This window comes from Callospermophilus lateralis, chromosome 10, assembly GCF_048772815.1.
Source record: "Callospermophilus lateralis isolate mCalLat2 chromosome 10, mCalLat2.hap1, whole genome shotgun sequence".
Taxonomy (NCBI): domain Eukaryota; kingdom Metazoa; phylum Chordata; class Mammalia; order Rodentia; family Sciuridae; genus Callospermophilus; species Callospermophilus lateralis.
This window is the reverse complement of record NC_135314.1, coordinates 83,096,721-83,124,548: the sequence shown is the minus strand read 5'-3', so window position 1 is coordinate 83,124,548 and position 27,828 is coordinate 83,096,721. Positions and strand designations below refer to the sequence as shown.

General features: G+C 37.0%; 1 protein-coding gene across 1 annotated transcript in view; it reads right to left on the bottom strand.

The window, feature by feature from the left end:
* Positions 1 to 2,259: 2,259 nt before the first annotated feature.
* Mccc1 (methylcrotonyl-CoA carboxylase subunit 1) overlaps positions 2,260 to 27,828 on the bottom strand; it is a 59,383-nt gene continuing 33,814 nt past the window's right edge. Inside the window, exons 11-19 of the mRNA XM_076868333.2 lie at positions 23,653 to 23,836; positions 20,223 to 20,332; positions 18,133 to 18,349; positions 16,474 to 16,560; positions 11,993 to 12,042; positions 8,723 to 8,860; positions 7,348 to 7,455; positions 4,157 to 4,228; positions 2,260 to 2,605 (exon numbers count right to left, since the gene is read on the bottom strand). Coding sequence (XP_076724448.2) covers positions 2,477 to 2,605; positions 4,157 to 4,228; positions 7,348 to 7,455; positions 8,723 to 8,860; positions 11,993 to 12,042; positions 16,474 to 16,560; positions 18,133 to 18,349; positions 20,223 to 20,332; positions 23,653 to 23,836 — 1,095 coding nt within the window. The 3' untranslated portion in view covers positions 2,260 to 2,476. The remainder of the gene's footprint in view (positions 2,606 to 4,156; positions 4,229 to 7,347; positions 7,456 to 8,722; positions 8,861 to 11,992; positions 12,043 to 16,473; positions 16,561 to 18,132; positions 18,350 to 20,222; positions 20,333 to 23,652; positions 23,837 to 27,828) is intronic.

Below are 27,828 nucleotides of genomic sequence, written 5' to 3'. Positions count from 1 at the left end.
CATTTGAATTATAAATGTTTATGTAACATGTTACAAAGCATAAATATGTAACAACCAGTCACAGCCCAACTAGAACATCAACAGTGGTTGTAAATACTACTAAGCTCATCTATCCCAACGACTTGCCCATACCCAGCATTAATCACTAAAATCAACAACCTAAAACTAATAATTATTTTCCATTTAAAATTTTTAATTCGATTTTTAGAAAATTTAGTTTTATCACATGTATACATGAGCTAAACAGTAGATTGTCAGGTTGCTGACTCTGGAGGTTTGAACAGACAGTACTCTATTGTGTTTCTTGGAACATGCTTATCACAAAGCATTATGATTCCAACATTCATCCATGTTCACTATTAATCTGCTTATTTTAGCTGAACAGCATCCAATGTGCGACTATCCTGTTTTCTGCCAACCAAGTCAGTTTCTAAAGCTTTATTTTTATAGATGTGAATATGAACTTTTTTTTCTTTCTTTCCAGTGCTGGGGTTAGAACCCAGTACCTTGCACATGCTAGGCAAGTGCTCTACCACTGAGCTATATTCTGCCTACAAACATTCTTGGTGCACAAGTGTATTTGGGCATTTCTAAAAGTGGGATGTTAACTATAGGATATGAAAATGTATAATCGTGTAAAATAATGTTAGTAAAATAATGTTAGTTTTCTTTGAAGGGCTCCAGTAGCCATACACTTTTTTCCCCCAAATGTCACTACTTTCCCTGCTAAAAAAAATAATTGTGTATTCCCTATCAAAAACCAAAACATACCAAAACAAAAAACCCAAACCTGATGTTCCATGCCAGTTAATCTGGCCCCAACTGAAATTTTACTTTCTTTGGCACCCCTCCCCCTTCCCCCTCCCCCCCCCCCCCCCCCCCAGAGGCACCTCTCACTCTGGTGCAGATCTACTCTGACAAGGAACACATCTTGCTAATTTTCAACTATGACACACAGCTCCTTATCATTGCTTATCTACAACTTCCACACCCTACTCCTGCCCCCTGGGTCCTCCATGAACCCTACCATGATCACATCTCTCCACACAGCTCTCTCACTCACACCAGCTCCTAAAATACCTACTTCCTACACCAGACAGGGCAAGCAGCTTTCGCCTCCACCCACATTTTGGGGATATCGAGTTTCAGGTTGCCTTGCCGGGGAGATGGACATTCTAACTAAGTTGTGTAACATTTATTTGAGTACTCAGCATTTCTAATTTTAGTATTTGGTACCTTTCTCCCCACAGTCTTGCTGACAGATTTGCTTCCATGGTACAGAGAAGATAGATTAATTTTGGAGTTGATGTTTTCCCACATAATATAACTTTTGACATGATTATGTTTTATTATGTTTTCCCAATTAAATTATAGGCATCTTAAAGGGAAGAAACGATCTTTGTATTTCTTTGGATTCTCCACAACATTTAACATGGTCTTATGTGTTCAGCAAACACAATTCAATAGATATTTAACACTTCAATGAATATAACAAAATGCAGAAGGCTGCATGTTATTAGTAACATAAAATCTAGTCAAAAGGATAAAAATGAAATGGAAACTTTCTTTTATTTTCATTAAGAAAATGTTTCTCAAGAAAAAAGTATGCAGGGGTTGGGGCTGTAGCTCAGTGGCAGAGCATTTGCCTAGCATGAGTGAGGCACTGGGTTCAATCCTCAGCACCATATAAAAATAAACAAATAAAATAAAGGCATTCTGTCCTCCTATAACTACAACAACAACAAAACAAAACAGAACAAAACCCAAAATAAATAAATAAATCAAAAATAAAAAAGAAGAAGAAAGCATGCAGTATCTTGGTTTTCTGCTCTTATCCATTCTATAAAATTATGTTTTTAAAATCTACTCAAATTAAATATTAATAAATAATATATTCTAGCATAGTACACATTTTTTTTACAAGCTGAGGAAAGGACAGTACAATAAAGGCAGAAGCGGTCTAGAGAGAAACTTTCTAATCACAAGGACTAGAAATAAATAACATTCATGTCTTTCAACTGCCTAATAAGTTACTATTTTCAATACAAAACCTTGGTTGAGTTTAATTCTATGGCATCTGTCTCTAAAATATGTTCCTCTCAATTTTTATCACAATTATAACTGGGAAGCAATTCATTTAATTAAATGACCTTTTCTGTTTCAATCATTCTCTTTTGATCAAGGTGCCAGTCCTCCTTCCTTAAAGATACTACATTGTATAAAATTTGAGGCAGAAACAAACAACACTGGCTTCCAGTAAAAACTTAGAATTCAATTTTATTAGTATGAAATTTTCTGAGATAATTTGTTGCATTTGTGACCCAAGAGCATGATTCTCAAATATGAAACATTTTAGCACAATCGCACAATCATTTATTTAGTAAAACTGTTTATGAGCTCCAGGGAGGAACAGGAGGTGCTTTCTGTTTTTAGTACAGAAAAGATACTGCTCAGTTGACCATTTCTTTGATGGAATTTATACTGATTCCCTTTGATCAGATTCTTCTTCCTCAAACTCTACTAAAGGAGCATGTCTGTTGGCCTGAGAACCTTCATTGTAGAATACTTTCTTTATCGTGCCATCCTTTGGAGCTTTTATGGTATGCTGCAAAGACAAGACATGACAAACAATGGTTGCAGTACTAACAAGGACTGAATATATAACAAGTCAAAAAATGCCGAAGTCTGGCTGGGCACAATTCAGGAGCCACTTGTCAAAAGAAACGAACTTTATTTTAAAAACCACACCCTCCAAACCACACAGCTCCTCAGGAAAACCTTCAGAGCCCAACTGCCACCACCAGCTTCCCACAAGCCTCTCAACCTCCCCCACTCCTCTTGCTCTTGAGGCCGATTGGCTGGGTTGCGTGGGCGGAGCCAAAAAAGTCCCCCAATGAGCAGGTCCGTGGTCTGAAAGGGTGGGGAAACAGCCCAATGAGCATCACTGCAGAGGAGCCAATCAGTTGGCAGCTAGAAGTTTGCTGGGGTGCTGTGAGCCAATCATCAGCTGGCAGCTGGAAGTTTGCTGGCAGCTGGAAGTTTGCTGGGGCCCCTTCAGCTGTGGCTCTCAACAAAAAAAGTCTGACAAAAATGAAAAATGTGAATAGTTGTTTTGAAATTGTGTAATACATACACAGTTATGAAAAATTATGCTGTGAACGGATAATTATGAATGTAATGCACTCCACTATTGTCATGTAAGAAATAAATAAAAAAATAAAAAATTAAAAAAAATTAAAAAAGAGAAATTGTGTAATACAGAGAAAACATAGTTTTCTCTATTTTGATCTCCGTCCTATCCTCTCTTCCTTTAATCCCCTTCCTTTACTTTATTGATCTTCCTTCTATTTAAAATATTTTTAGTTGTATATGGACACAATACTTTTATATTATTTATTTATTTTTATATTGTACTAAGGATTGAACCCAGTGCCTCACACATGTGAGGCAAGTGCTCTACCACTGAGCTACTTGTGCTATTTTTAATTTGTGCATTATAGTTATATAAAAAATTGGAATGCACTGTGATTATATTCATACATGCACATAGCAACTTCATTCCCCAGTTCTTCTCATTTACCTTCCCTCCTCCCTTCCCTTTCTTTGCTGGGTTTTTACCCTATTGATCTTCCTTCTGTTTTTGTGAGATCCCCCTTTTCTCTAGCTTCCTCATAAGAGAGAAAATCTTTGTCCCTTGACTTTCTGAGCCTCACTTTTTCCACTTAGCACGAAAACCTTCTCAGGTGAATGTAATATTTGTTCAGGGATGAGAATCATTCACCTACAATTTCCAACTGTCTCAAAACCTAGACAGCTGATTTAACTTGGTGGAGGTTTTCACTTTGATACTAATGCTTGGCTTACTAAAAGTTTAGCCTTAGAAAATACTAATGGTTAACATTCAGCTGGGTTATTGCCTGATTCCAAGCTAATGATAACTCCATAATCAGAAAAGGACAGCTGCAATTTCACAAAATTAAAATGAAAATATATTTACAAGAAGGATGGTTTAGTTCTGTTTCCTGAAATGAATGCTTAGCCAATCCATGGCTTTTGATATTTAAAATGATATTTACTCATAAAATAAGGCAAAAGAACAATTAGGTCTGAGAGTTTCCAATGTTTACTTGGCAACTGAACTCATGATTTCACATACCTCCATCTTCATGGCAATCATAACCATCAGAGAATCTCCAGCTTTTACTTTGTCACCAGCTTTTACGAAAACCTAGGAATTCAGAGTTACACATTTAATATTTAAAAACAGAAAGGTTCTTCATAGTCTCTATTTTTAATTAATTTTTTTTTTATTTTTGCATACCAGGGATTAAACTCAGGGGTGCTTAAGCACTGAGCCACATCCCCCACCCTTTTTTATAGTTTATTTAGAGACAGGGTCTCACTGAGTTGCTTAGGGCTTCACTAAATTGCTGAGGCTGGCTTTGAACTTGTGTGTGATCCTTCTGCCCCAGCCTCCCGAGCCACTGGGATTATAGGAATGAGCCACCATACCTGGCTCCTTCCTTGTCTTTAGAGTTGGCATTTAAACATACAAAACAGAAGTATGTGTCCATGTGGTAGTATTGTCTTCCTAAGTCAAATGTCCTGGCATAAACTGGAGATTTCCAGGTCAATACGGCGTTGAGGTGCCGCTGCCAGGGGACAGCCCTACCAGCCACAATCCCTACCTCCCAAATCATCTAGTCTTGCTTAAGTCAGATCCTTCATATATCTTGGTATTCTTTAGTTTTTTAAATGAATGTACAATTGAGACACATCAATACAAGGAAGGACTAATACGTGTAAATGTCTCTATCACAGACAGGGATAGAGGGATAAATGAGGACTATTTTTTTAATTTTGGGGTTGTCTAGGATAGCTGTTTCAAGTCCTCAGGGAGTGTGTAGTGGGTATGTAGATAACCCTTATTTGAGAGAATTAAATTTATTATCAACTCCAGAAAAGTATTTCCACTTTCTCTTTTACATGTTTAAATGAACTCAAGTATCCTACATGTCTCACTGACTTTTTGCTTAACAAGGTTACCAAAAAGTTCTTGGAAACAGTGAAGTTAGGTTCTAAAGTCACAAGGCAGAGCTAAATTATGAAAAGGAGGAAGCGCAATCAAAAGCTCCACAAATCATCCAACCCTGGGTGATGCTTTAGTACTGCCCAATGAATCACTGTCTGGGTTAGGGTCAGTTATGGGAAAAATGTCCATCTTTAAATTATTATTATTTTTTGGTACCAGGGCTTGAGCCCAGGGGAGCTCAATTTCTGAGCCACCTCCCCAGCCCTTATTTTTTGAGACAGGGCCTCACTAAGTTGCTGAGGATGGCTTCAAACTTGTGATCTTTCTGCCTCAGTCTCTGGAGTTGCTGGGATTACGGGCATGGGCCACCATGCCTGGCTCTATTTCTAATTATTAATTCTTTTCTTGAGATAGGGTCTCACAGTGTTGCCAAGGCTGGTCTTGAACTCCTGGGCTCCAGCAATCCTTATTACTCAGCCTCCTGAGTCACTAGGACTACAGATGCTGGCCATAGCACCTAACTGAAATGTCCATTTGTAAAGTAAGACTAGGGTGGGGGATGTAGCTTAATAGTAGAGCACTTGCCAAGCATGCACAAGGCCCTAGGTTCAATCCTCAACACTGCAAAAATAAATAACAACGACAAAAACAACACCGAAACACCATCACCAAAACAAACAAACAAACAAACAAAAACAACCAATCAAACAAACAAACAAACAAAAAACCCTAACTCTCTGCAGGGATGCTACACTGTGGGAACCAAGACTGAACTGACTAAAGGCAGATCTAGGTCTCTTAGATTAAAGCCCATTGGGAGCAAATATTCCCAGAGGACAACAGTGGGTAAGAATCACCCACATTGTTTAAATAGTTCTTTTCTTTTTTGGGTACCAAGAAAATACAGTTGAATTTTTATGACTTAAATGCATTTGGGAAAACTCTTTTGTATTCCAGTGTATAAAAGGAGACTACTGATCTACCACTGTTTGAAGTTATATCAGTCTCTGCTTTGGTCTGAATATTTGTGTCCCTGAAAATTCATATGATGAAATCCTACCCCGACATTATTTGGAGTTGGGCCTCTGGGAGGTGATTATAAAGAATTATTGCCCCCTTCCTTCCTTCCTTCCTTCCTTCCTTCCTTCCTTCCTTCCTTCCTTCCTTCCTTCCTTCCTTCCTTCCCCCCCCCCCCTCTCTCTCTCTCTCTCTCCCTCCCTCCCTCCCTCCCTCTCTCTCTCTCTTTCTTTCTTTCTTTCTTTTTTTTATACTGGGGATTGAACCTAAGGGTTCTCTTCCACTGAGCTTCATTGTCAGTCTTTTTTTATTTTAGATAAGGTCTCACTAAGTTGCTGAGGGCCTCATTAAGTTGCTGAGGCTGGCTTTGAACTTGTGATCCTTCTGTCTCAGCCGCCTTGTGCCCATGTGTCAATTCATGACAAAATTATTTGCCATTAAATTTAACATTAAAGCCCAGCCTTTTCGGATAATGCTTGGTGAATGTTCCATTTTAATCACAATTTGAATTATTTATACACTTTTACTTATTGAACCCAGGGCCCTGAGCTACATACCCAAATTATTTGTACTTTGATATAAATTCCCACCTTCAAAAACAGCAGCAGTAGGGCTGGGTATATAGCTCAGTTGGTAGAGTGCCTGTCTCACATGCACAAGGCCCTGGGTTCAATCCCCAGCACCACACACACACACACACACACACACACAAAAAAAAAAAAAAAAAAAAGCCATGCATGGTGGGGCACACGTGTAATTCCAGTGGCTGAGGAGGCAAAGGCAGGAGGATCATGAGTTCAAAGCTAGCCTCAGCAAAAGCGAGGTGATAAGCAACTCAGTGAGACCCTGTCTCTAAATAAAATACAAAATAGTCTGGGGATGTGGCGGAGTGGCGGAGTGTCCCTGAGTACCTGATACCAAAACCAAAACAAAACACAGCAGCAGTCTTGGGCTGGAATGTAGCTCAAAGTTAGAGGAGGTGTTTGGCATATACAATGCTCAGTAGGGCATTCACTTAGCATGTGTGAGGCACTGGGCTCAATCCTAAACACTATATAAAAATAAATAAATAAAATAAAGGTATTTTGTCTATCTGTAACTAAAAAAACATTAAAAACAAACAGTAGTCTTTATCATAAATTAGGTAAATAGATATTTTCAACTAAGATTGAAATACAGAATTTGAATCTTAGTTTCTTGAACAAATGCTTTCCAATAATCATGATTTAGAGAGGGAAAAGAATATAAGAAGAAGTTCAAAAAGGCAGTTACAAGGCCTACAGATGCCATGTGATTACCTTTTCAATGGTTCCAGTCATAGGAGCTATGGTACCTCCCTGAATTCCTTCTGAGCTTGCTGAAGACAAATATTTGGGTATTGGAATGCCGATCTCAATACTTCCTTCCTATAAAAAGAAAATGATTTGAAAATGAAATCAATATCCTATCACTGTGTTTTACTAATAAACCTGAGGTTAAGATGGTTTTCAAGTTGTTTGTTAACTGTTATTCATCACTCATTTCTTTCAGTGGGTTCTAATCAGAACACTGGGTTCTAATCTAGCTTTGTGACCTTGAGCAAATCACTAAACTTTTCTTGGTGTTGGTTTCCCATTATGAAGGAGTAATGGCATACACTTCTCACTAGGAATTAAAGCATGTAACTGTGGGTAGCAGCCACTGTCTGGAAGCGACTTTTAGGAGCACCATCACAATCAAGTGCTTAATCTATCCCATGTGTGTGTGTGAGTGTGTGTTTGTATAATCTATACATATATATGTAAATTATGTTATTAATTATCACAACAACTCTATAAGGGAAATAATGATGGTCCTATTCATAGATTCATAAGTGGGGAACTGAAGTCCAGTTTAACTGTGCAAGGTCATATAGCTGCTAAGAGACAGGGCCAGATTTTGAACCAAAGCAGCCTCACATTCCAGAACTCTTATTCTCCATTACTCCATGTTCTGCCTTTACCATTGTATTTTAATAGTCAACTATGGAAAGGAGTGCCTGGGAAAGTGAGATCAACCTTGACTCCATGTATGTAAGTTTAATAACTATAGACTACTGAAGTCATCTCATTACCAAGGACTATGATCTATAAGAGGGTTCCGAAATGTGAGGAGACCCCCAAAAGGCCAGAGTACATCTGATCATGCATTCCCCTTCTGCCCAGACATGGGGATAGGGATGCACCAGGCAGCAGCCTCCCAATCAAGACCATGCACAGCCTGCAAGAGACCCCTACTAACCTCAGTTGCCTTCCTACTGCCCTCAGCCCAGTGGACTCTTCTCCCAGTGGTCACATCCTCCGAGATCCCCAGAATTCCCACTATCAGAAGGATAATGGCTGGGGAAGCCCTATAAGAACACTGCCCACTGGCCAGGGGAGACTCACAAGGAGTGTGCAAGTCTTATTTTAGAATTCAAGGAAGAAAATGATTATGCATCGAATATTGAGAACCTATGTGAATAAAAGAGTGAACAGAGAACTTAGAGAAGGTTAGAATATGGCAAAGAGACACATTTGGAGAGGGAAACTGAGGGAAAAATGATCACCATGGTGGCTAAAGGAAGTGGAATTTTTTTGATATTTCAGTGAGATGCCTCTGGTCAAGCAATTCTGTTCCAGACCCTAAGGGTGATATTATAAAAAGAGACATTACCATGGAAAATAGGTAAATAGTGTTTTCCAGGAGAATTAGCTTAGTTTTAGTAGCAACTCCATTAACAAAACATTTCAGGTAAGTGCAGTCTCCCTCAGTATAAAGATCACCAGTGACTTGGAAAGTTTTATCTTCAATCTGGAAAAAAACAGAATAATATAATCTTTGAAGTAAGTGAACAACTCTACAGAGTTAATAGAATCAAAATACTTAGAAACAGCAGTGAGATAATTAAAAGAAAAAAAAGGTTATACAAAGCATAACACTATTGATAAAGTTTCATTTAAGAACAGAAAGAATAGCAATAAAAATATAAATCAAATTAAGCAAAATTATTGAAATTCATTTGGGTATATTACTTGTTAGTATTCATTTCTGAGTACCTGAGTTTAAAGTCAAATTTAGTTTTCCTATGCCAGTGTCAGTAATATGAAAAGCTAGAACTACATAATTAGATGATATTTCTTTCATTTCATCAACATGTAGATCCAATTCATGAGCCTTAGTTATTATGATTTAAGATGAAAAATTAGCAGAAGATTGACCACAATTTTCTCACTTTAAGAGACTATGTGCCAAAGAACAGATTTCAAATGTAATGTTTCAAGGAAGCTGACAAAAAGAACATGAAAATTTGTTTAAAAGAATATCTTCTCACATAGACACTCAAGAGAAAAAAAATTTATGCATTGAAAATTCACTTAAACCTCTGTACTTTTCATTTCAGTTCCCATGATGTTAGTGTAGAAATCCTATGGCTATTGTTTTCAAACATATTGTGTAGGCTAAGGTGAAATAGGTCACATTGCCATATTTATACACTGGTTCTCATCTATCCTAAGTTAAATATGACATTTTAGTCTGCTTTGTAACCTTCTAAAACAGCAATTTGAATGTTTGACAAATTCTCACGATGTAAAGGTTAGATTGGAAACAGTTTTGTTTAAAGATTCACAAAAGCACATTCTAAATTTGTGGATTTAGTTTCATGAACTGAGATAGAGCAAATTGGCAATTACTAGTTACCAAGGGATAAGAGAGGTCCCCAAACCAGAAGCACCAATATGAGTTACAACTCTCATATACTAAAGTAGGTCGACTTCTCATGGTGGTCTGGATCTCAGAGAAAGAAAACCAGTATATCTCAAAATGTTGGGAAGTCTGACATATATTGATAAATCCATTTTGCAGGATTTGAAATCTCTTAGCTAATATTACAAATGATCTACTCTGTCATTGAATTTGTACCTTATTATAGGAATTTGTTTGAATTCCTACATTTTAAACCTTTCTAGCATTTAATTTTGTCAGTGTAATGGACTTGTTATTATTTTGGTACCAGGGATTGAACCCAGGGGTGCTTAACCACTTAGCCACATCCCCAGCCCTTTTAAAAATATTTTATTTGAGACAGGGTCTTACTGAGTTATGTAGAGCCTTACTAAGTTGCTGAGGCTGGCTTTGAACTCACAATTATCCTGCCTCAGCCTCCCAAGCCACTGGGATTACAGGATTACAGGTGTGTGTCACTGTGCCCGGTGGACTTATTTTAATTGAGGGCTGTCATAAACTTTACATTGGAGGTACTAAAGTAGATCCTTTGGGGTTCCCAACATTCATCTGGAGGGGGCATGAAGTCAAACTATTTTCATAATAAGACTAAGATATCATTTCCCTGTTTTACCCTCATCCTTTCATGAGTATGCAGTGGAATTTTCCAGGAGCAATAAAAATATAAATCAAATTATGCGATACTATCTTTCTGATGGCTAATGGAATGTGTTCTTGGATAATCATAGGTTTTAAAGTTCTGTTTGGTCTATAATGCAATAGTAACAAAACAAAAACTGGATTAAAAAATAGGCAAAGAACCTGAATAGACATTTCTCTCAAGAAGATTTATAAATGGCCAATAAGCATATAAAAAAGCTGCTCAGGTTCGGGTGTAGCTTGGTGATAAAGCACTTGCCCAACATGTATGAATTTGATTCCAGTACCCACCCCCCAACACAAAGTTTCAATATTCTTAGTCATTATGGAAATGCAAATTAAAAGTCAAAATGAGATACCACTTCATACCCATTAGGATGGCTATCATTAAAAAAAAATGCATGATAACAAAAAAGAAACAAAAAAAAATTTAACAAGTAGTAGTCAGGATGTGGAGAAGGAATCCTTGTGCACTGCTGGTCAGAATGCAAAATGGTAGAGTTGTTAAAGAAAACAATATGGCTATCTCTCAAAACAGAAAAAATAGAATTACTAGCTGGCTTCAGTGACACAGGTCTCTAATTCCAGCTACTCAGAAGGCTGAGGCAGGAGGATCACAAGTTTGAGGTTAGCCTGAGCAACTAAGCAAGACCCTGTCGTAACAAAAATAAAAATGAAAACAGTTGGGATATAGAATCTAGAATATTTGAGTCCCCAGCACTTAAAAGAAAAAAAAAAAGGTAGAACTTGTTCTCAGGAGCTGAGGGGAAAAGGCAATGGAGTTAATATTGTTTAATGGCTACAGAATTTCAGTTCTGCAAGATAAAGTAAGTTTTGGGCTGGGGTTGTGGCTCAGTGGTAGAGCGCTTGCCTGGCACATGTGAGGTACTGGATTCGATCCTCGGCACCACATAAAAATAAATAAAGGTATTATGTCCTCTTATACAATTAAAAAAAGGTTTAAAAAAATAAGTTTTGGAGTTAAATGGTTGTACAACTATGTGAATATATTTTAATGCCATTGAACTGTATGTTTAGAAATGACTAAATGTTAAATTTTGTTATGAGCATTTTACCATAATTAAAAAATAAAAAATTCCCAGTTAAAATTTCTAGATGGTAAATTTTGGTATAGATGTGACTACCATAAACAAAAGATCTTTTGGGGGAGGTGTCTCAATAATTTTTCAGAGTGTATAGGGTTTCTGACACCAAAAACTTGAGAACTGCTGATTTTGAGGCAAACACATACATAACTTTAGGGCTTGCTAGATGTCTGATTCAAGGCTATTACTTCTTGCCAAGTTTTTATTCTTAAGGAAACCATGGCCAAACTGAGCAAACAAAGAGTTAGAAACTATATATGGGGTAATTTCTCCAAACTGGTCTGAAATAAAAGCACATAACATTCTTCTAACTACAGTTACAATAGTCAAAGGCTTAAGAGAAATTGGAGATTAAAAAAAAAAAAAAAAAAAAAAAAAAAAAAAAGCACTTGTTCAGTAGGAGAGAAGCCAGAGTTAGCTCTGAACTGTAGAATAAAACCTGATTAAAGCTTACCTGCATGCCATATGACCCATCATGGTTATATGTTACAGCTACTGCTACATCTTTATGGAAAAGGGGGAAAATTAAAGAAAAATTAGAAGACATTCACTTATTTAATAACTGAGATGCCAAAATCTCACTTTCAATCTTAAGATAACCAGCTGTTCACAAAAGGATTATCATCTTTTAACTCCCTGGAAATAAAGGCTTTTTCTTAGAAAAGCATCTGGCAGGCAGGTTTCAATGAAGTTCAACTTCAAACTTTTCTTTTTTAAAAATTCAGTTTTAGATATTTTTAAAGTTGTAGAATATTTTCTATATTTGCCCTACAATTAAAAGTCTGCAGTGTCATAGCAGAGAATACAATGAATTGATAAATAGAAGTTCTGGTTTAAGACCCAAATTTCTGATTTCCTCTGTGGTCCTGACTTGAGTCACTAAATTCCTGAGCCTTTTTTTTTTTTTTTTTTTTAGCTACTTAGTGGGTATGAGAATGTAACAATGATTACATAAGTGAGAGAGTGCTTTATAAACAGTAATAGACTATACAAATATAGGAGATCATTCATGTTATTACATGAATATGGAATTGATTGAAGACTACTCTAGAAGTTGGAAATCAAGTTTTGTAGAAGCCTGGGGGTGCGGCTCAGGGGGAGCATGCATGCTTAACATACACAAAGCCCAGGGTTTGAGCCTTAGCACCAGGAAAAAAAAAAGTATCATGGGGCAGAGCATATAGGTCAAAGTAATTTCATTACCTCCTGACACTTTAACCATCACTTTCATGCTGCCAGCTCAAATCTGTTTCTATCCCTGACTTTCCTTCCTTCTCTAGAACTCTGATTAGTCAACTGCCAGCTGGATGCTACACTGGCAACTTAAAAAACGATCATGCTGGGTCCAACAAATCATTGTCCCCTCTTGGCCTGTGAGCTCCATGACTAGCACCACTTTTCTTCTTGTCATCTGTACTTACAACCTGTCATCCTTGCCTCATCTTTCTTTGGGCTTTCTACCTCCAGCAGTCCCCATATGGCTACTAAATTCTTTCCTCTGCGTACCTGTCCTGTGCATGCTTGCCTTTCCATTCCCATTGCTCTACCTTGACCCAGGCCAGGCTGTCTCAGGTCTGAATGGCTCTGAGGAGATCCTCCAGGATTTTCCTGCTTCCTATCTCAATCCTTCCAGCTTATGCTTCCTAGCTTGTCCCCAGTGCACTCAAAACACTTGGCCTGGTTTGACGGCTCCAACCTCTCAACCTTATTTGCTACCTCTCCCCTGCACACACAGACTTCTGCTCAAAAAATAAATGGGGAAATGGGCCAATACTCCTCATTTGTGCCTCTGCTCATGGCTCCTCCTTCACCATGTTGCTGTCCCCAGCCACAATAAAACCCCATGCCTGTTTTCTTCACACCATGCTCACTGTCTTTGGGAAGTCTGCCTGGCAGGATAAACTCTCTCCTCTAAACATTTATATTTCTGCATATAATGATTCTCCCCTCATCCTGATATATGATAAAAGTGAGTTTTCTCTTCATGAGTTGTTTCAAAAAAAAAAAAAAAAAAACCTTAGTAATAAAAGCATTCACAAAAGTCAAATACTAATACACAAAAACTCTAGAGTCTGCAATGTTAACCATACCCCATCCATCTTCCCAATACATTTCCAAATGGTGAATTCTTTTTATTTTTTAATTTTTTTTTTAGTTGTAGATAGACACAATACCTTTTTATTTATTTATTTCATGTGGTGCTGAGAATTAAACCCAGTGCCTCACGCTGAGTGCTAGACAAGCGCCCTACCACTGAGCCACAACCCCAGCCCCATGGTGAATTTTTTGATAGAAAAAAGTGCACAAAGATATTTTTTCCCTCTTCTCCACTTCACTCAGCATATCTATTTCTTCAAAGATTTTTGTACTGGGTGTATGAAAATTCTCCACCCCCATTTTGTCAACATGCTTTAACTTTCTTAGAAGAAAATGCCTTGAATTACACCCGATCAATGTTCTTTCAATTTATAAAATATGAAAAGTAGTTAACTGAAACAAATGCCAGTGGAATCATTGAAAAGACACTGCCATTGACTCTAAATTCTTTTAAAGCATTATAAAGTGATTAAACTTGTTTCTCTCTCCCTTACATATTTCTTGTCACTCACCAGAGAAACTTAACACCCTCATGCATTTAATAAGATATGGAAATCTAGCATGGCATGAGGCAAGTATGCATATGCTCCTGGAGTGAGGGTTTCAAGTGCTGGCTCCACCAGTTACTTTCAGTGTCATTTTTGAAAGATTACTTATCTCTCTATGCTCTGGCCTTGGCTCAAAGAGATCAGTAATTTACAAAGTTGACATTAATAACACTGATCCCACTGGCCTGTTCTGAAAATGTAAATGAAATAATCTTTGGAAAGTGTTTAACAAAGTATCTAACACACACCAAATAATCAATATATCTTAGCTGTTATTATCATTGAGGGTTGGGCATGGTTCTGTAAAACATGGCTAAAAGTAACAAAGTAAGAAAAAATTTCAAGCCTTGAATAAAGTATTTGAAATACTTGGTTATTCTCACTGAGATCATGAAGAGTTGATTCTACTTTTGATTTTTAAATGCTTTGGGGCTCTTAGGGCTCTTTTGGTGTATTTTCCTATGGTCATTGCTGATTAGCATTTTTTCAGAGATTCACCATAACTTTCTTTTCTTTTTTTAGTACTGGGGATTAAACCTAGGGGAATAAACACTGAACTATGTTGTCTGCCCATTTAATTTTTTATTTTGAGACAGTGTCTTACTAAGTTGCTGAGGACCTTGCTAAGTTGCTGAGGCTTGCCTCAAACTTTTGATCCTCCTGCCTCCCAAGTCTCTGGGATTACAGGCATGTGCTACTGTGCCTGGCTCACTATAACATTTCTAAAAGCTACTACACTCAGACCTGGATTCTTTTTGTAGAATACTGCCAAAGGGTGTAGTGAACAGGAGTCATATTAGCTTTTCAATTATATATGCATTATTTTAACATGAAACTTCTTTTAATTCTAAAATATTCAGCATAATTTAAAACACTACTTATTGCTTAAATAAAGATTCTAGCCAAATAACAATTGGTTGATCTAGTGAATTACAATCCCACACACAATTCTTCTGTTTAATTGAGGTTTAATTGAAATTTTACTGCTTCTGATACTTCCATTCAGCATATAGGATTCTAGAGAAAGACATTCCCCAAGTTTTGGGGCTGCTTTTTTAGAATGAAATGAGTAAACACATCAGCATAAAATGGACAGGGAAATCATATGCACAATGCTACTATGTAAAAGATATTTCCAAACTTTCCTTATGATAGCTTAAAAAATACTGATGCATTTAAGGTAATGCACATGATAAGAAAATAGCTAAAGATCTGTAACCCAAGTAGTTTCTGTGAATGAAGAATTTGTTACTAAGTGAGTGAATGTCTAGAGTTGAAGTAGAAAAGATCCTACTCTGTTTAGAAAAAGAGGGAGTAACAATCAGTAGGCAAGAGGATTTGGCTCCACCTTGTACATAGATTTTTTTTTAAAGAGAGCTCTCATAGTTCAGGGATACCTCACAAGGACACCAGATGACTGCACCCATCTGGCTTCCCATGCAAACTGTCTTACAGAAGAAGGGATATGGTCACTAGCCATCACAGGATACTGATCCCTCTGGTATGTGACCCTGGGTATAAATTTATTACCTATCTTCTGGCTTAGATATCAGCCTCTTCTGACTTCAGTTAAAATAAACCAGTCCTTACTTTGAACCTACTCAAATTACTTTGTAATAAAATTATTCTCCATTGGAAAAATCATGGGAGTCAGTATCAGAAAGAGTGGCAGTCAATAATGCTGTGCCATCTATTATCCTTGAGTAAGTGACTTCACCTCTGTGCCTGAGTTTCATCATCTGTAGGTGGGAGTAATACTGACTCCCCCTCATTAAGTTGTTGTGAAGACAAAATCTCACACGTGATAAGGCACATTATAATTATAGCTCTTTAGCAATCCACTTCTACCTCAAACATCCAAAACATTACCTGAGCAATGGGTAATCCTCCCTCTCTGACACAGTTTTAGATATTGTTTTTCTTATTTTTAAAAGTAATACACTTTTAATGAAAAGCAAAAAAAGTACAAGGAATTGGGGGAAAATCCTATCATCCTATGATAAACTTGCCAACATTTTGGTATATTTTATCTCAGTTGTTTTGCTGTGTATGTTTTATGACATATTTTAGAATATTTACAAACATAGAAAAGTGTAAAGAAAAATAAGAATCATCAATTGCATCACCAACAATCAATCAATTCTAATTTTGGCATATTCCCTTCCATTATTTAGGGCAGGTATTTTAAAAAATGTAATTGATTGGTCATGACCAGGCTGAACTGTCTTTTTTTGTTAAATGTGATATATTGCTATGACTCATATTTCTCTTTCAATAAGGTATTTCTTACCTTTTTTACCATCTCTAAGAGTCATGTTTCTGGTGTATGAGATGTTAAGCCTTCTTCCATTGCTGAATGAAAATGGAGAGAATTGATCTAGAAAAAAATTAAAATTCCAAACAAATTTAAAAATATCAAGCCTACTTAATTTACCTTACAAAAGAACATAAACCACAGGTCCTGAACTGTTGAATCAGTTATTTTCTTTGTTCTTTTTATTGTTTTAAATTTAAATTAGGTACTTCCATTTCTGTCATATATTCATTTATTTGTATTTATATACCCATTTATATCTTAGAAAATTTGATACAAGAAATCCAAGCTTCTCTGGGAGAATCAGAATATTTGCAACCTAAACTCTCATTCTCTGGTGGCATAAACTGCAGTGGCACTCCCTTTTGACAGGGCAAATGCATGCCAGGTCACCAAAATCTTTATCACTCACTATTTTTCTTTCACCTGGTCTCTTTCACAGTTCTACTTTACTGATATAGCACTTACAGGTATTTGGGGGTACATTCTCTGTTGGACAAAGTAGCTTAATTAAATTGAAGTCATTATATTTAGAAGCACATATCTGTACCAGTTATAAATTTAAAAAAGAAAGCAAAAGGATACTCCATTCTAACAATGTTAAGTTCAGGCTTAGTAATTTCACATGAGGTACATTTAGATGCATTTGCATTTAATAATAAATGAACAGAGTAATAAATGTAGAGCAGAGCTGTACATTTTTTTTAATATTTATTTTTTAGTTGTAGTTGGATACAATACCTTTATTTTATTTATTTATTTTTATATGGTGCTGAGGATCAAACCCAAAGCCTTGCACTTGCTAGGCAAGTGCTCTACTGCTGAGCCACAATCCCAGCCCCAGAGCTGTAATTTTAAGCCTTCAAAATAACTGTCTTGAATGCTGGGCACAGTGGCACATGCCTGCAATCCCAGCAACTTGAGAAGCTGAGGCAGGAGGATTGCAAGTTTAAAGCTAGCCTCAGCAACTTAGTGAGACCCTGTCTCAAATTAAAAAGTTAAAAAAGCTAGGGATATGGCTCAGTGGTTAAGCACCCCTGGGTACAATCTCTAGTTACTAGGGGGAAAAAAAATTAAAAATAAATAAATAAAATAAAACTATTTTGAATGAATCTAGAAATTAAAGATCTTCAAAAAAGGATCTTATAAAAAGATAGGCAAATATAATACTCCCAATAAGAAAAGATAAATGGGTTAGATTTAAAAAAAAATTTTTTAATAGGGACAGAGGAATGACAGAGTGGACCTCAAGAAGCAGTGAACAACAGAAGTCACAGGCATCAGCAAGAGGTAAAGAAAGAAGTAGAATTGAAGAGCATTCTGCTATAACATATAACTGATTAGAACACATAAATCAAAAATTTAAAAGAAAGAAAGAAGTAGTGTTTCAAAAGAGACCCATTTCTACAAGGTTAGGGGATTAGTTAGGCTACACTTAGCAGATGAAATTGTGCTTATGGGTTCATCCATGATCTGTGCAGAGCTCTCCTTCACTCTAAAGAAGATATCTGCAGGGAATGGTACCAGTCACTGAAAGGAGAAAAGGGAGGCAAGAGTGACATACAAAAAAGGAAGTGTACCCAGTGATGATTCATAAAGTGTTTCAAGCAGAGGAAAGAAAAACGCATTCTGTACCTTGTGTCTGGAGTTTGAAATCATCGGTCATAGCTTTCTCTTTGAGGATGAGACCCAGAGCTGCCTGGCATAAATATTCTTTGGCTACAGCCCTCTGACTGGGCAGCAGTTCTTTGTGGTGTTGAGGGATGAAGTCAGTGTGCACATTCCCGGCTTCAAACTCTGGATGGCCAGACAGGCGCAATAGGAAGTCGATATTGGTGCATAATCCCACGATCTAGGAAGAGAATAAAGCCCAGGTCCTACTGAGTGGGGGAAACGATCCAGTCGGAAAAGCATCTTTTTTTGTTCCCCCTAAATATTTTCTACTATAGACAACCCTTAGAAAAAAGGAAAAACCTATGATGGTATCATGTGGTAAAATATCCTATCATCACATTTACCACTATATATCTGAATTCCACACTTAGAGCTACATTTTAATAAGATAAAGGAGATGGCAACGGTGTTACAGGATGTAGTGTAGAGACATTTAATTGACTCAGATTAGGAAACAGGTAAAAGTTAAGAAACAGCCCAGGGCAGTGGTGCATACCTATAATACCAGCAGCTCAGGAGGCTGAGGCAGGAGGATCATGAGTTCGAAGCCAGCCTCAGCAACTTAGGAGCAATTTAGCAAAACCCTGTCTCTAAATAAAATATAAAAAGGGGTTAAGGATATTGCCCAGTGGTTAAGCACCCCTGAGTTAAATCCTCAGTACCAAAAAAAAAAAAAAAGTTAAGAAACATAAATGAAATTTATTTGCAAGATACTGAAGAATGGTTGCACATTAACACTTCCACAAATAAGATGACTGCAAATAGCAGGCAGGATTGCTATACTGGGGAGGGAATAGAATTCAATGGCCTCAAGGGAACTTCTTTCCAACCTGAGAATACAAATTTTACACATTGATTTTAAAAAGATATAAAATTAACCCAAATCTACCAAATAAACAGGATCAGAGATTAAATTAGCTGTATGAGACTTGAGTGCATTCATTCATTCATTCATTCATTCATCCATTTCTTTATTCACTTAATAGCCATTTACTAAGCACCTTTTAGGCATCCAGGCCCTGGGGACAGGGAGGAATAAGTAGATGAAGTCCCTACCCTCACAAGCACTTATTTTCTAGAGAGATTATATATAACAAACCACAAATCTAAGCAAACATCTAATATAAACTATTTTTTTTTGATAGCATGTGACATTTAAACTAAAAGGGAATAGAAAACAGCAAAGGGTCTTATTTTTAAAGGGAGAGGCTAGGAAAGGTCCCTGTGAAGTATGGAGGGCTGATGGCAGAGGGATCCCTGAGATCACATGGGCGATGAACATTCTGGAAGAGAGGACATTACTCCATGTGGGTGTGCCTAAGGAGTCAAGGAGGCCACTACAGTTGGAGCCACAGAAATCAGAGGTTCTTTTTTTTTTTTTTTTTAAAGAGAGAGAGAGAGGTAGAGAGAGAGAATTTTAATATTTATTTTTTAGTTATCGGCAAGCACAACATCTTTGTTTTGTATGTGGTGCCGAGGATCGAACCCGGGCCGCACGCATGCCAGGCGAGCGCGCTACCGCTTGAGCCACATCCCCAGCCCATAAATCAGAGGTTTGATCAAATTAACAATGTAATAATTTTAAGATCGTGAGTTAATAAATCCTTCCATGAAGCTAAATCAATGTGTTATGATACTTTCTGCCCTAATTAATATGCCCTAATTAATATACTTTCTGCCCTAATTAATATTATAACCAACTGTCAAAAGGATGAAACTGAACATAATTATTTTCCTTTGGATAGGAGTTACTGGACTGTATACACACTCTTATAGTTGCCTTATTTATAGAATGACTAGGATTTCACTAAAATGTAACACTGACACTGATCCTAACAGTTTCACTTCTACAATCTTTCTTTTCTGAAATCAAGAAGTCCTCAAAGACTACTCTGATCAATAGGAAATTTCCTCATGGGAATTCATTTTGTTTGTGACATACAGGCAGCTGGTGAAAATAAGGTGACAAGACTAAGGCTCTGACAAGAACAAAGAATGACTTTTGATGTTGACCAAAAGGATCAGGGTCCTTACGGCCCCAGGTGACTCACATTGTACTGACGGAGGCTGTATCTCAGTTTTGTCAAGGCCGCCTGACGATCTGCAGCCCATATGACCAGCTTGGCGATCATGGGGTCATAGTGTACTGAAACTTCATCTCCTGAAATTGAAAAACCACAGAACCTTTCAAAGTCCAAATTTGAAGAAATAAAATATGAGAAGCAAGACATTCTGCTTATGTACATTTCACACTTAGTCCTCACAAACTCTTGCAGGGTGGACTCATTACTACTACTTCATTTCTGAGGAAATGGAGTCTCAGAGGGGTTTAAAAACTTATCCAAACTCTAACGAGGATGAGGCCACCCCAGAGCACCAGGCCCTAACATGTTAATTTAGTGACATGCAGGCTGCCTTCCCCTTTCTTATCTGTTTTTGAACCTTTTTTTTTCCCTTTCTTCTTTTGGAAATCAATGGAAACTCCCACCTCTCGCTCACTTCTGTTTTTTTGCATTTCCCCTGCTCTTCGCTTTCAGTTTCCTCATCAGTAAAATAAAGATAATAATTCTTCTCTCCTGGAGGGTGTTGGGAGGAGTGAATATAAAGTGCCAAGTGCTGTGCCTGGCAGAGCTGATAAGCAAGTAGCAAGCAGCAAGCTTACTAAGATTACAGTCCTAGAGAACAAGAACCATGGCACATCCCACTCGACAGAAATGGTTCGAATTACAAGGATGTGGTGCATCATACAGATTGTTGTAGGACATTTTCCCCATTTTGGCAGGTTGTTTGACCTCTCTGAACTCCAGGGTCCTCACCTATAACATCAAGAAGATGCAATTTACTCTCTTATCCATATACCCACCTACCCACGTATCAATACACATTGAACACCCACTAGGCCTCAGCTTGAGCAAGGTGCTGCAAATATAATGTGGAAAGCATAGTCCTTCCCTTCAGAGTCTTACAGAAAGAGCGACATGAGACAAAGAGTAAAATATCATAGGAGTACAACACGGGCAATGCCCATGGAATGCATGAACGATTTCAGGTACACAGAATAGAGGGCTGGGAGCAGTTTCCTAGACTAGATGAACCCTCTCAGGACCAAGAGGAGAATATGGAAGCCCTTCTCAGAATTACATCTGTGCTCTCCTTTGAGCAACTTAACTATGTAGCAAGCTCTGCTTGTCCCAAAGGTCCCTTCTTCCTACTGCAGTGTTCTTTTGTTTCCAATGTGCTCTGCAATATGTTAAAAATGTCACTAACTACCAAATCTTGCTGTGGCTTAGCCAATTTACTATGAAGAAGTATGAATTCCTCATTTTGGCTTGCAAGACGCTATATGATTTGCCCTCAAATGGTGTCTCCAGCTGCATCTCCAAATACCCACCTTCCTGACCTTTTTTTCAGCCATAGTTCTTTAAATACAACTTTCACCTTCTCTTTTCTTCACTTTTCATTATGCTTATTAAATCTTGCCTACTTAGTTCACTTAGGACTTCCTCTTAAAGCAGGTCCTGATGATATCAACCTAATATAACCTCTCAGTCCTGAGAAATGCTATAGCTCATCATTGTGTAACTTACTCTGGCAACTGAAATGAAAATGGCAGTAAATAGCCATCTTAATGGCTCAGACTCTGAAGCTAGATGCCTGGGTCTGAATCTTAACTCCAAAGATAACATTGAAGTTAAGTCACTTAACTCCTCTAGTGACTTAGTTTCTTCATCTCAAAAATGGGCCCAGTAATAATACCTGCTCATGAGGGAGGTGGGTCTCATGTTAAAAGAGGCCCACACAGAAAAATCACCAAGAATAGATAGGAGGCACTAAGGAATTCTTAGTTATAACCAATGTTATTTAATCGTATGCCAAACTATGAAAGTTCTTGCACTATTCCTTTCCAATGTAATTTGTTTTTTATTATTATTGTTTAGCCTGTACTACTTACACTTGACTTTAACTTCCTTGAAGGCAGAGTGTCTATATTATAATAGATATCACAGTCAATTTTAATCACTTTTAGAACTAGGCAGAGTAAAATAATAAAACAATAGATATATTTTTTATTCTAATTTGTTATATATGACAGCACTATGCATTTCAATTTAGATACATAATTTTTCTTAGTAAAGTTCTAATAAGTATTTTGCATTTTAAAACAACAGTACATTGTTTAATGTATAATAAATAATAAATAATACCTTTACTTATTTATTTATTTTTATGTAGTGCTGAGGATCAAACCCAGGGCCTCGCCCACGTTAGGCAAGCACTCTACCACTGAGCCACAGTCCCAGCCCCATAGTTAATGCTTTAAAAATAATTATTATAGGGGGCTGTAGCTCAGTGGCAGAGCACTTGCCTAGCAGGGGTGAGGCACTGTGTTTGATCCTTAGCACCACATAAAAATAAAACAAATAAAATAAAGACATTCTGTCCATCTACAACTACAAAAAGTTGTTTTTTAAAAAATTAACTCTTGGGCTGGGGATGTGGCTCAAGCGGTAGCGCGCTCGCCTGGCATGCGTGCGGCCCGGGTTCGATCCTCGGCACCACATACAAAACAAAGATGTTGTGTCCGCCGATAACTAAAAAATAAATATTAAAATTCTCTCTCTCTCTCTCTCTCTCTCTCTCCCTCTCCCTCTCCCCCTCTCTCACTCTCTCACTCTCTCTTAAAAAAAAAAAAAAAAAAAAAAAATTAACTCTTGGGGCTGGGGATGTGGCTCAAGCAGTAGGGCACTCGCCTGGCATGCGCAGGGCACTGGGTTCGATCCTCAGCACCACATAAAAATAAAGATGTGTGTCCACCGAAAACTAAAAAAAAATAAATAAATATTTTTAAAAAATTAACTCTTATAGAAGAAAAAAGTAAAACTTGATGGAAATCAATTAAATCCCTTACTTTAAAACATGCCAGATATTTCCATAAGACTCCATTCCAAAATAAATAATGCTCCAAAGCCAGGCACAATGGTGGTAACTCTAGTCCCAGTTGAGGCAGGAGAATCACTTGAGCCCCAAAGTTCAAGGTCAGCCTGAATAATACAGTAAGATCCTATCTCAAAGGAAAAAAAAATGCACTAGAAGTTTAATAAGAGTGAGACTTGGGGCTGGGGATGTGGCTCAAGTAGTAGCGCACTCGCCTGGCATGCGTGCAGCCCGGGTTCGATTCTCAGCACCACGTACAAACAAAGATGTTATGTCCGCCAAGAACTAAAAAATAAATATTAAAAAATTCTCTCTCTCTCTCTCTCTCTCTCCTCTCTCACTCTCTCTTAAAAAAAAAAAAAAAGAGTGAGACTTTTGGGCTGGGGTTGTTGCTCAGTGGTAGAGTGTTTGCCTAACATGTGCAGGGCCCTGGGTTCAATCCTCAGCACCACATAAAAATAAAAAAAAATAAAAAGTATTGTGTCCAACCACAACTAAAAAATAAAATATTAAAAAAAAAGAGTGAGACTTTTCATTTCACATTACCTTGCTGTACTCCAGTTTCAATCCGAGTGAAAGGGTCTGCTTGAGGGGTAGAGAGGTGCACCAGTGGTCCAGCCCCTGGCATGAAGTTATTGTTTGGATCTTCTGCATATATTCTAGCCTCAAAGGCATGGCCTTGCAGAGGTATTTCTTCCTGTCTCAAAGGAATCTTCTCTCCTGCTGCAATCTGATAATAGATGAATAATGCCTCTTAGGAAAATACCAATTATAGCAGTTACAAGACTTAGTAATACTGTCAATGGTCCTGTTTGTTTTTTCCCCTATGTAAAGTGTACAATGGACTTTGCAATACAGCCAAATGAAAACTATGATTTTATCCACTCACTTGAGTATTCAGCAAAATAGATTAAAACACAGATGCAGCTTGAGAATCATGTATTAATTGCAATGGGTTTCTAGAGATTTTAAGTGGAAAAAAGGCAAACTGATGGCTAATTTGCAAATATAAAAATCAACATTTGTAGCTGGGTGCGATGGCACACGTCTGTAATACCAGCAGCTCGGGAGGCTGAGCCAGGAGGATAGTGAGTTCAAAGCCAGCCTCAGCAATGACGAGGTGCTAAGCAACTCCATGAGACCCTGTCTCAAATAAAATACAAAATAGGGTTAGGGATGTGGCTCAGTGGTTGAGTGCCCTTGAGTTCAATCTCCGGTTCAAAAAAAAAAAAAAAAAAAAAAATTAACATTTGTTTAATATAATCAAAACCAAATTTCTTACTGGCAAGATATTCTTGGTTTTCATTTTAAAACATTAGCACTCCAGTCTAAAAATCAATAAATCAATCTTTTTTTTATAATAAATTATTAGTTGATGTTTAGAACTACATTCACAGACATGAAAGAAATATGTTGGCCTTAGTCATCCTACGTTGTAATCTTTGTCAGCAAGTGAGTGATAAAGGGAAAAGGAAACAGCATTTCACCTCCTGAAACTCTGTGTGTGTGTGTGTGTGTGTGTGTGTGTGTGTGTGTGTGTTTAAGTTGTGGATGGATACAAGACCTTATTTATTTTTATGTGGTGCTGAGGATGGAACCCAGTGACTCACACATGCTAGGTAAGTGCTCTATCACTGAGCTACAACCCAAGCCCCAACACCATGGGATTTAAGCTTATTAAGTTTATGTGTGATACCAGATTATAATCAGGATCATCATTATTATTTATTACTACTATAATTATTACTATTTTGGCTCTTACGTACAAAAACAATGAATTTCTCTCTTCAACTAGTACAACTTGGAAAAGGCTAATGAAGGATATTTGGTCACTTTCTCTCTTTACTTTCTTCTTTGAATGTTTCCTCAAGATGAGAAAATGACAACCTGAGGAAGCAATATAGATACAGGAGAAAAGACTCTAAGTAACTTAGCATAATCCTGAACTAAACAGGTAAGCTTAAAATAGAAGCAAATGTTTCATCTCTTTGAACCTATAAATCAGGAACCACAGTTGTTTAGAACAACAACAACAAAAAAGGAACTGAGTGCCTTTATGGTACAGTATTTCAATTCTTATCACTTGGGTTCAAACTTTGCCTCTATATTCATTGCGACCTGGGCATGTTTTTTGTCCCATTATTCCAGATGTGGAATACCTTTTAAGACCTTAAATTGAGCAACAAATATACCACTTACCAATAGTAACTTTGAAATAATTATTATGTTTGTAGAGTTCTATTCTTTTGAGGAAAGTAATAGGTAATGAAGAGAGGGTTTGAAATATTTTAAAATTCATTGTGAAAATGGCATAAATTTTACTGCAGAAGCTACTTTTACTAAATGTTCAACTGGACAAAATAGTACATATATAATTGATAATGTAATATAAGAAATTCACACATGAAAGTATTTTACGGAACTAGGTTGTGATTTTATTTCAAGAAATGCATTGTATTCCAAACTATAAATGTTCAAAAGCAGCTTTCCTATAAACAGGACACAGGAACAATGTATACTCTTAGCCATATATTGTGCAATATATTGCTGCATGACAAACTCTAATATGTTGCTACTTGTGGTAATTTTGTTGACAAATTGTGACCTGTGTTTCCCTACTCTACAGAATATATTAGAGCCAGGTGCAGTGGCATACTCCTGTAATCCCAGCAGTTTAAGAGGCTGAGGGAGGAGGATCTCAAATTCAAAGCCAGCCTCAGCCACTTACGGAGGCCCTAAGCAACAGGTCCTGTCTCAAAATAAGAAACAGAGGCTGAAGATGTGGCTCAATGGGTAACAATCCTAGGTTCAATCCCTATACAAAAGAAAAAAAAAGGTTGTATTAGGGAAAACACCGATTCTGAAAGCTTGAGGAAAATGAGGAATTCTTTTAGAGTATTCTAGCCTGGAGGAGATTTTTGAAGAAATATTAATACTTGAAATAGACGATGCATATTATTCTGCAGAAAGTAAGCATGAATTTGAAGTACTTAGCTAGATGAGTTAAATACTTTTAGGAATTATTATGTTTTCATAATAAAAGTATCATAAGCTGCCCTCCATAAGAAACTACTGGTCAAATGATGAAGATTTGGGTATGTCTAGTATCAAAATGCAAAGTCAAGAAATTATTTCCTGGAGCTGAAAAGTATCATATATTTTTGCAACAATAACAAATGACAATATTGAAGATAAATGTTTTCAAATTCATCTTCTAATAAAGATGACTCAAAAGTCATGCATGACATTCAGTTTCTTTGAAGAATGTTTGACAGTGGTTTAAATGATTATCAGATCTTATGGACACAATTCACTGAAACAATTTACAAGAGGTAAGTCCATAAGATTTGGTTACACATTCTGGGCACAGTGAGGAATATGAAGATACTGCTATAACTTTGTGTTTAACTTTAACTTGGAAAAAGTTCTCAAGAATGACCCAATGATGGTCTTCTGCTTGGGAGTAAGGTAGTTCTATAAATGTTAGAAGTGATAAAGAACTCAATCATGCTTTTTTTTTCCTTGACAATTTATTCAGTCAGTATGACTTGTTTGTATACCTTTGAAATACTGGTTTCCACCAGGGGAGATGGCATATGCCTGTAATCCCAGCAGCTCAGGAGGCTGAGGCAGGAAGGTCATGAGTTCAAAACCAACCTCGGCAATTTAGTGAGGCCCTAAGCAACTCAGTGACATCCTGTCTCTAAATAAAAATTCAAAAACGGGCTTGGGATGTGGCTCAGTGATTGAGTGCCCTAGGTTCAATCCCTGCTCCCCACCCCCTCGCCTCAAAAAAAAAAAAAAAAAAAAAAAAAAAAGAATTGGATTCTAAGTTAGAAGCACCATGAGGAAAAACAAGTCAGTGGGTCATATGATTACAGATTTGATACTAATAACGAAGTTCTCATTGCAAAATGGTTAGATAATAAATATGTCATTGTTGGAATAAACTACGACCTGATGAAACTACTTGGCAAAGTTCAATAGTGGAAATAAAAAAGAAAGAGTAGAGCCAGTGTGCCTCAAACAAAGGCAGTAGGCACCTGTAACAATCTCAGTGGTGCTATGGACAAACATGATTGGTTGGTTTCCAAATATTTCACTTCTATTAGAGGTAAAAAATGGTTTTGGCCTTTGTTCACTCGAGTAATTGATATGTGAATCATAAATGCATGGATTATTCACAGAATTGTGAACAAAGATGAAGAAAGAACTCATAAACTTGTTGGATTTCAAAAGAGACATCTGCTTAGCATACCGAAAGGATTCAATGAGAAACCATCATGAGGAAGAGACTGTAATAGTCCTAGACCTATTAGTGTCCAAGATGATATCTTATCAGTTGACAAGAGCAGTTATATTACTCTCAAATGGCAAGAACAGTGATGATACCAAAATGTAATGTAACCCTTTGTTTGAAGTATTTGTTCCTTTCCACCAAAATTGTTTAAGACGTCCTAAAAATTGCTTCTTTGTAATGTATTATTTGTAATGTATAATTTTGTAATGTATTATTTGCCAAATGTCCTATTCATAAGATGGCTTATATATGTAAAAGATACTATATTGTCTCAGTATCCTACATGTAGGAAAATGTATATTTTTGTTCTTCATGATAATAAAGGCTATATAAGCCCTAGATTATGATTTCCAAGCCATTTTAATGAACCTTTGTCAATGTTGTTAAAATATTTGCAGACTTGAAAACTTGGGACTTAATGG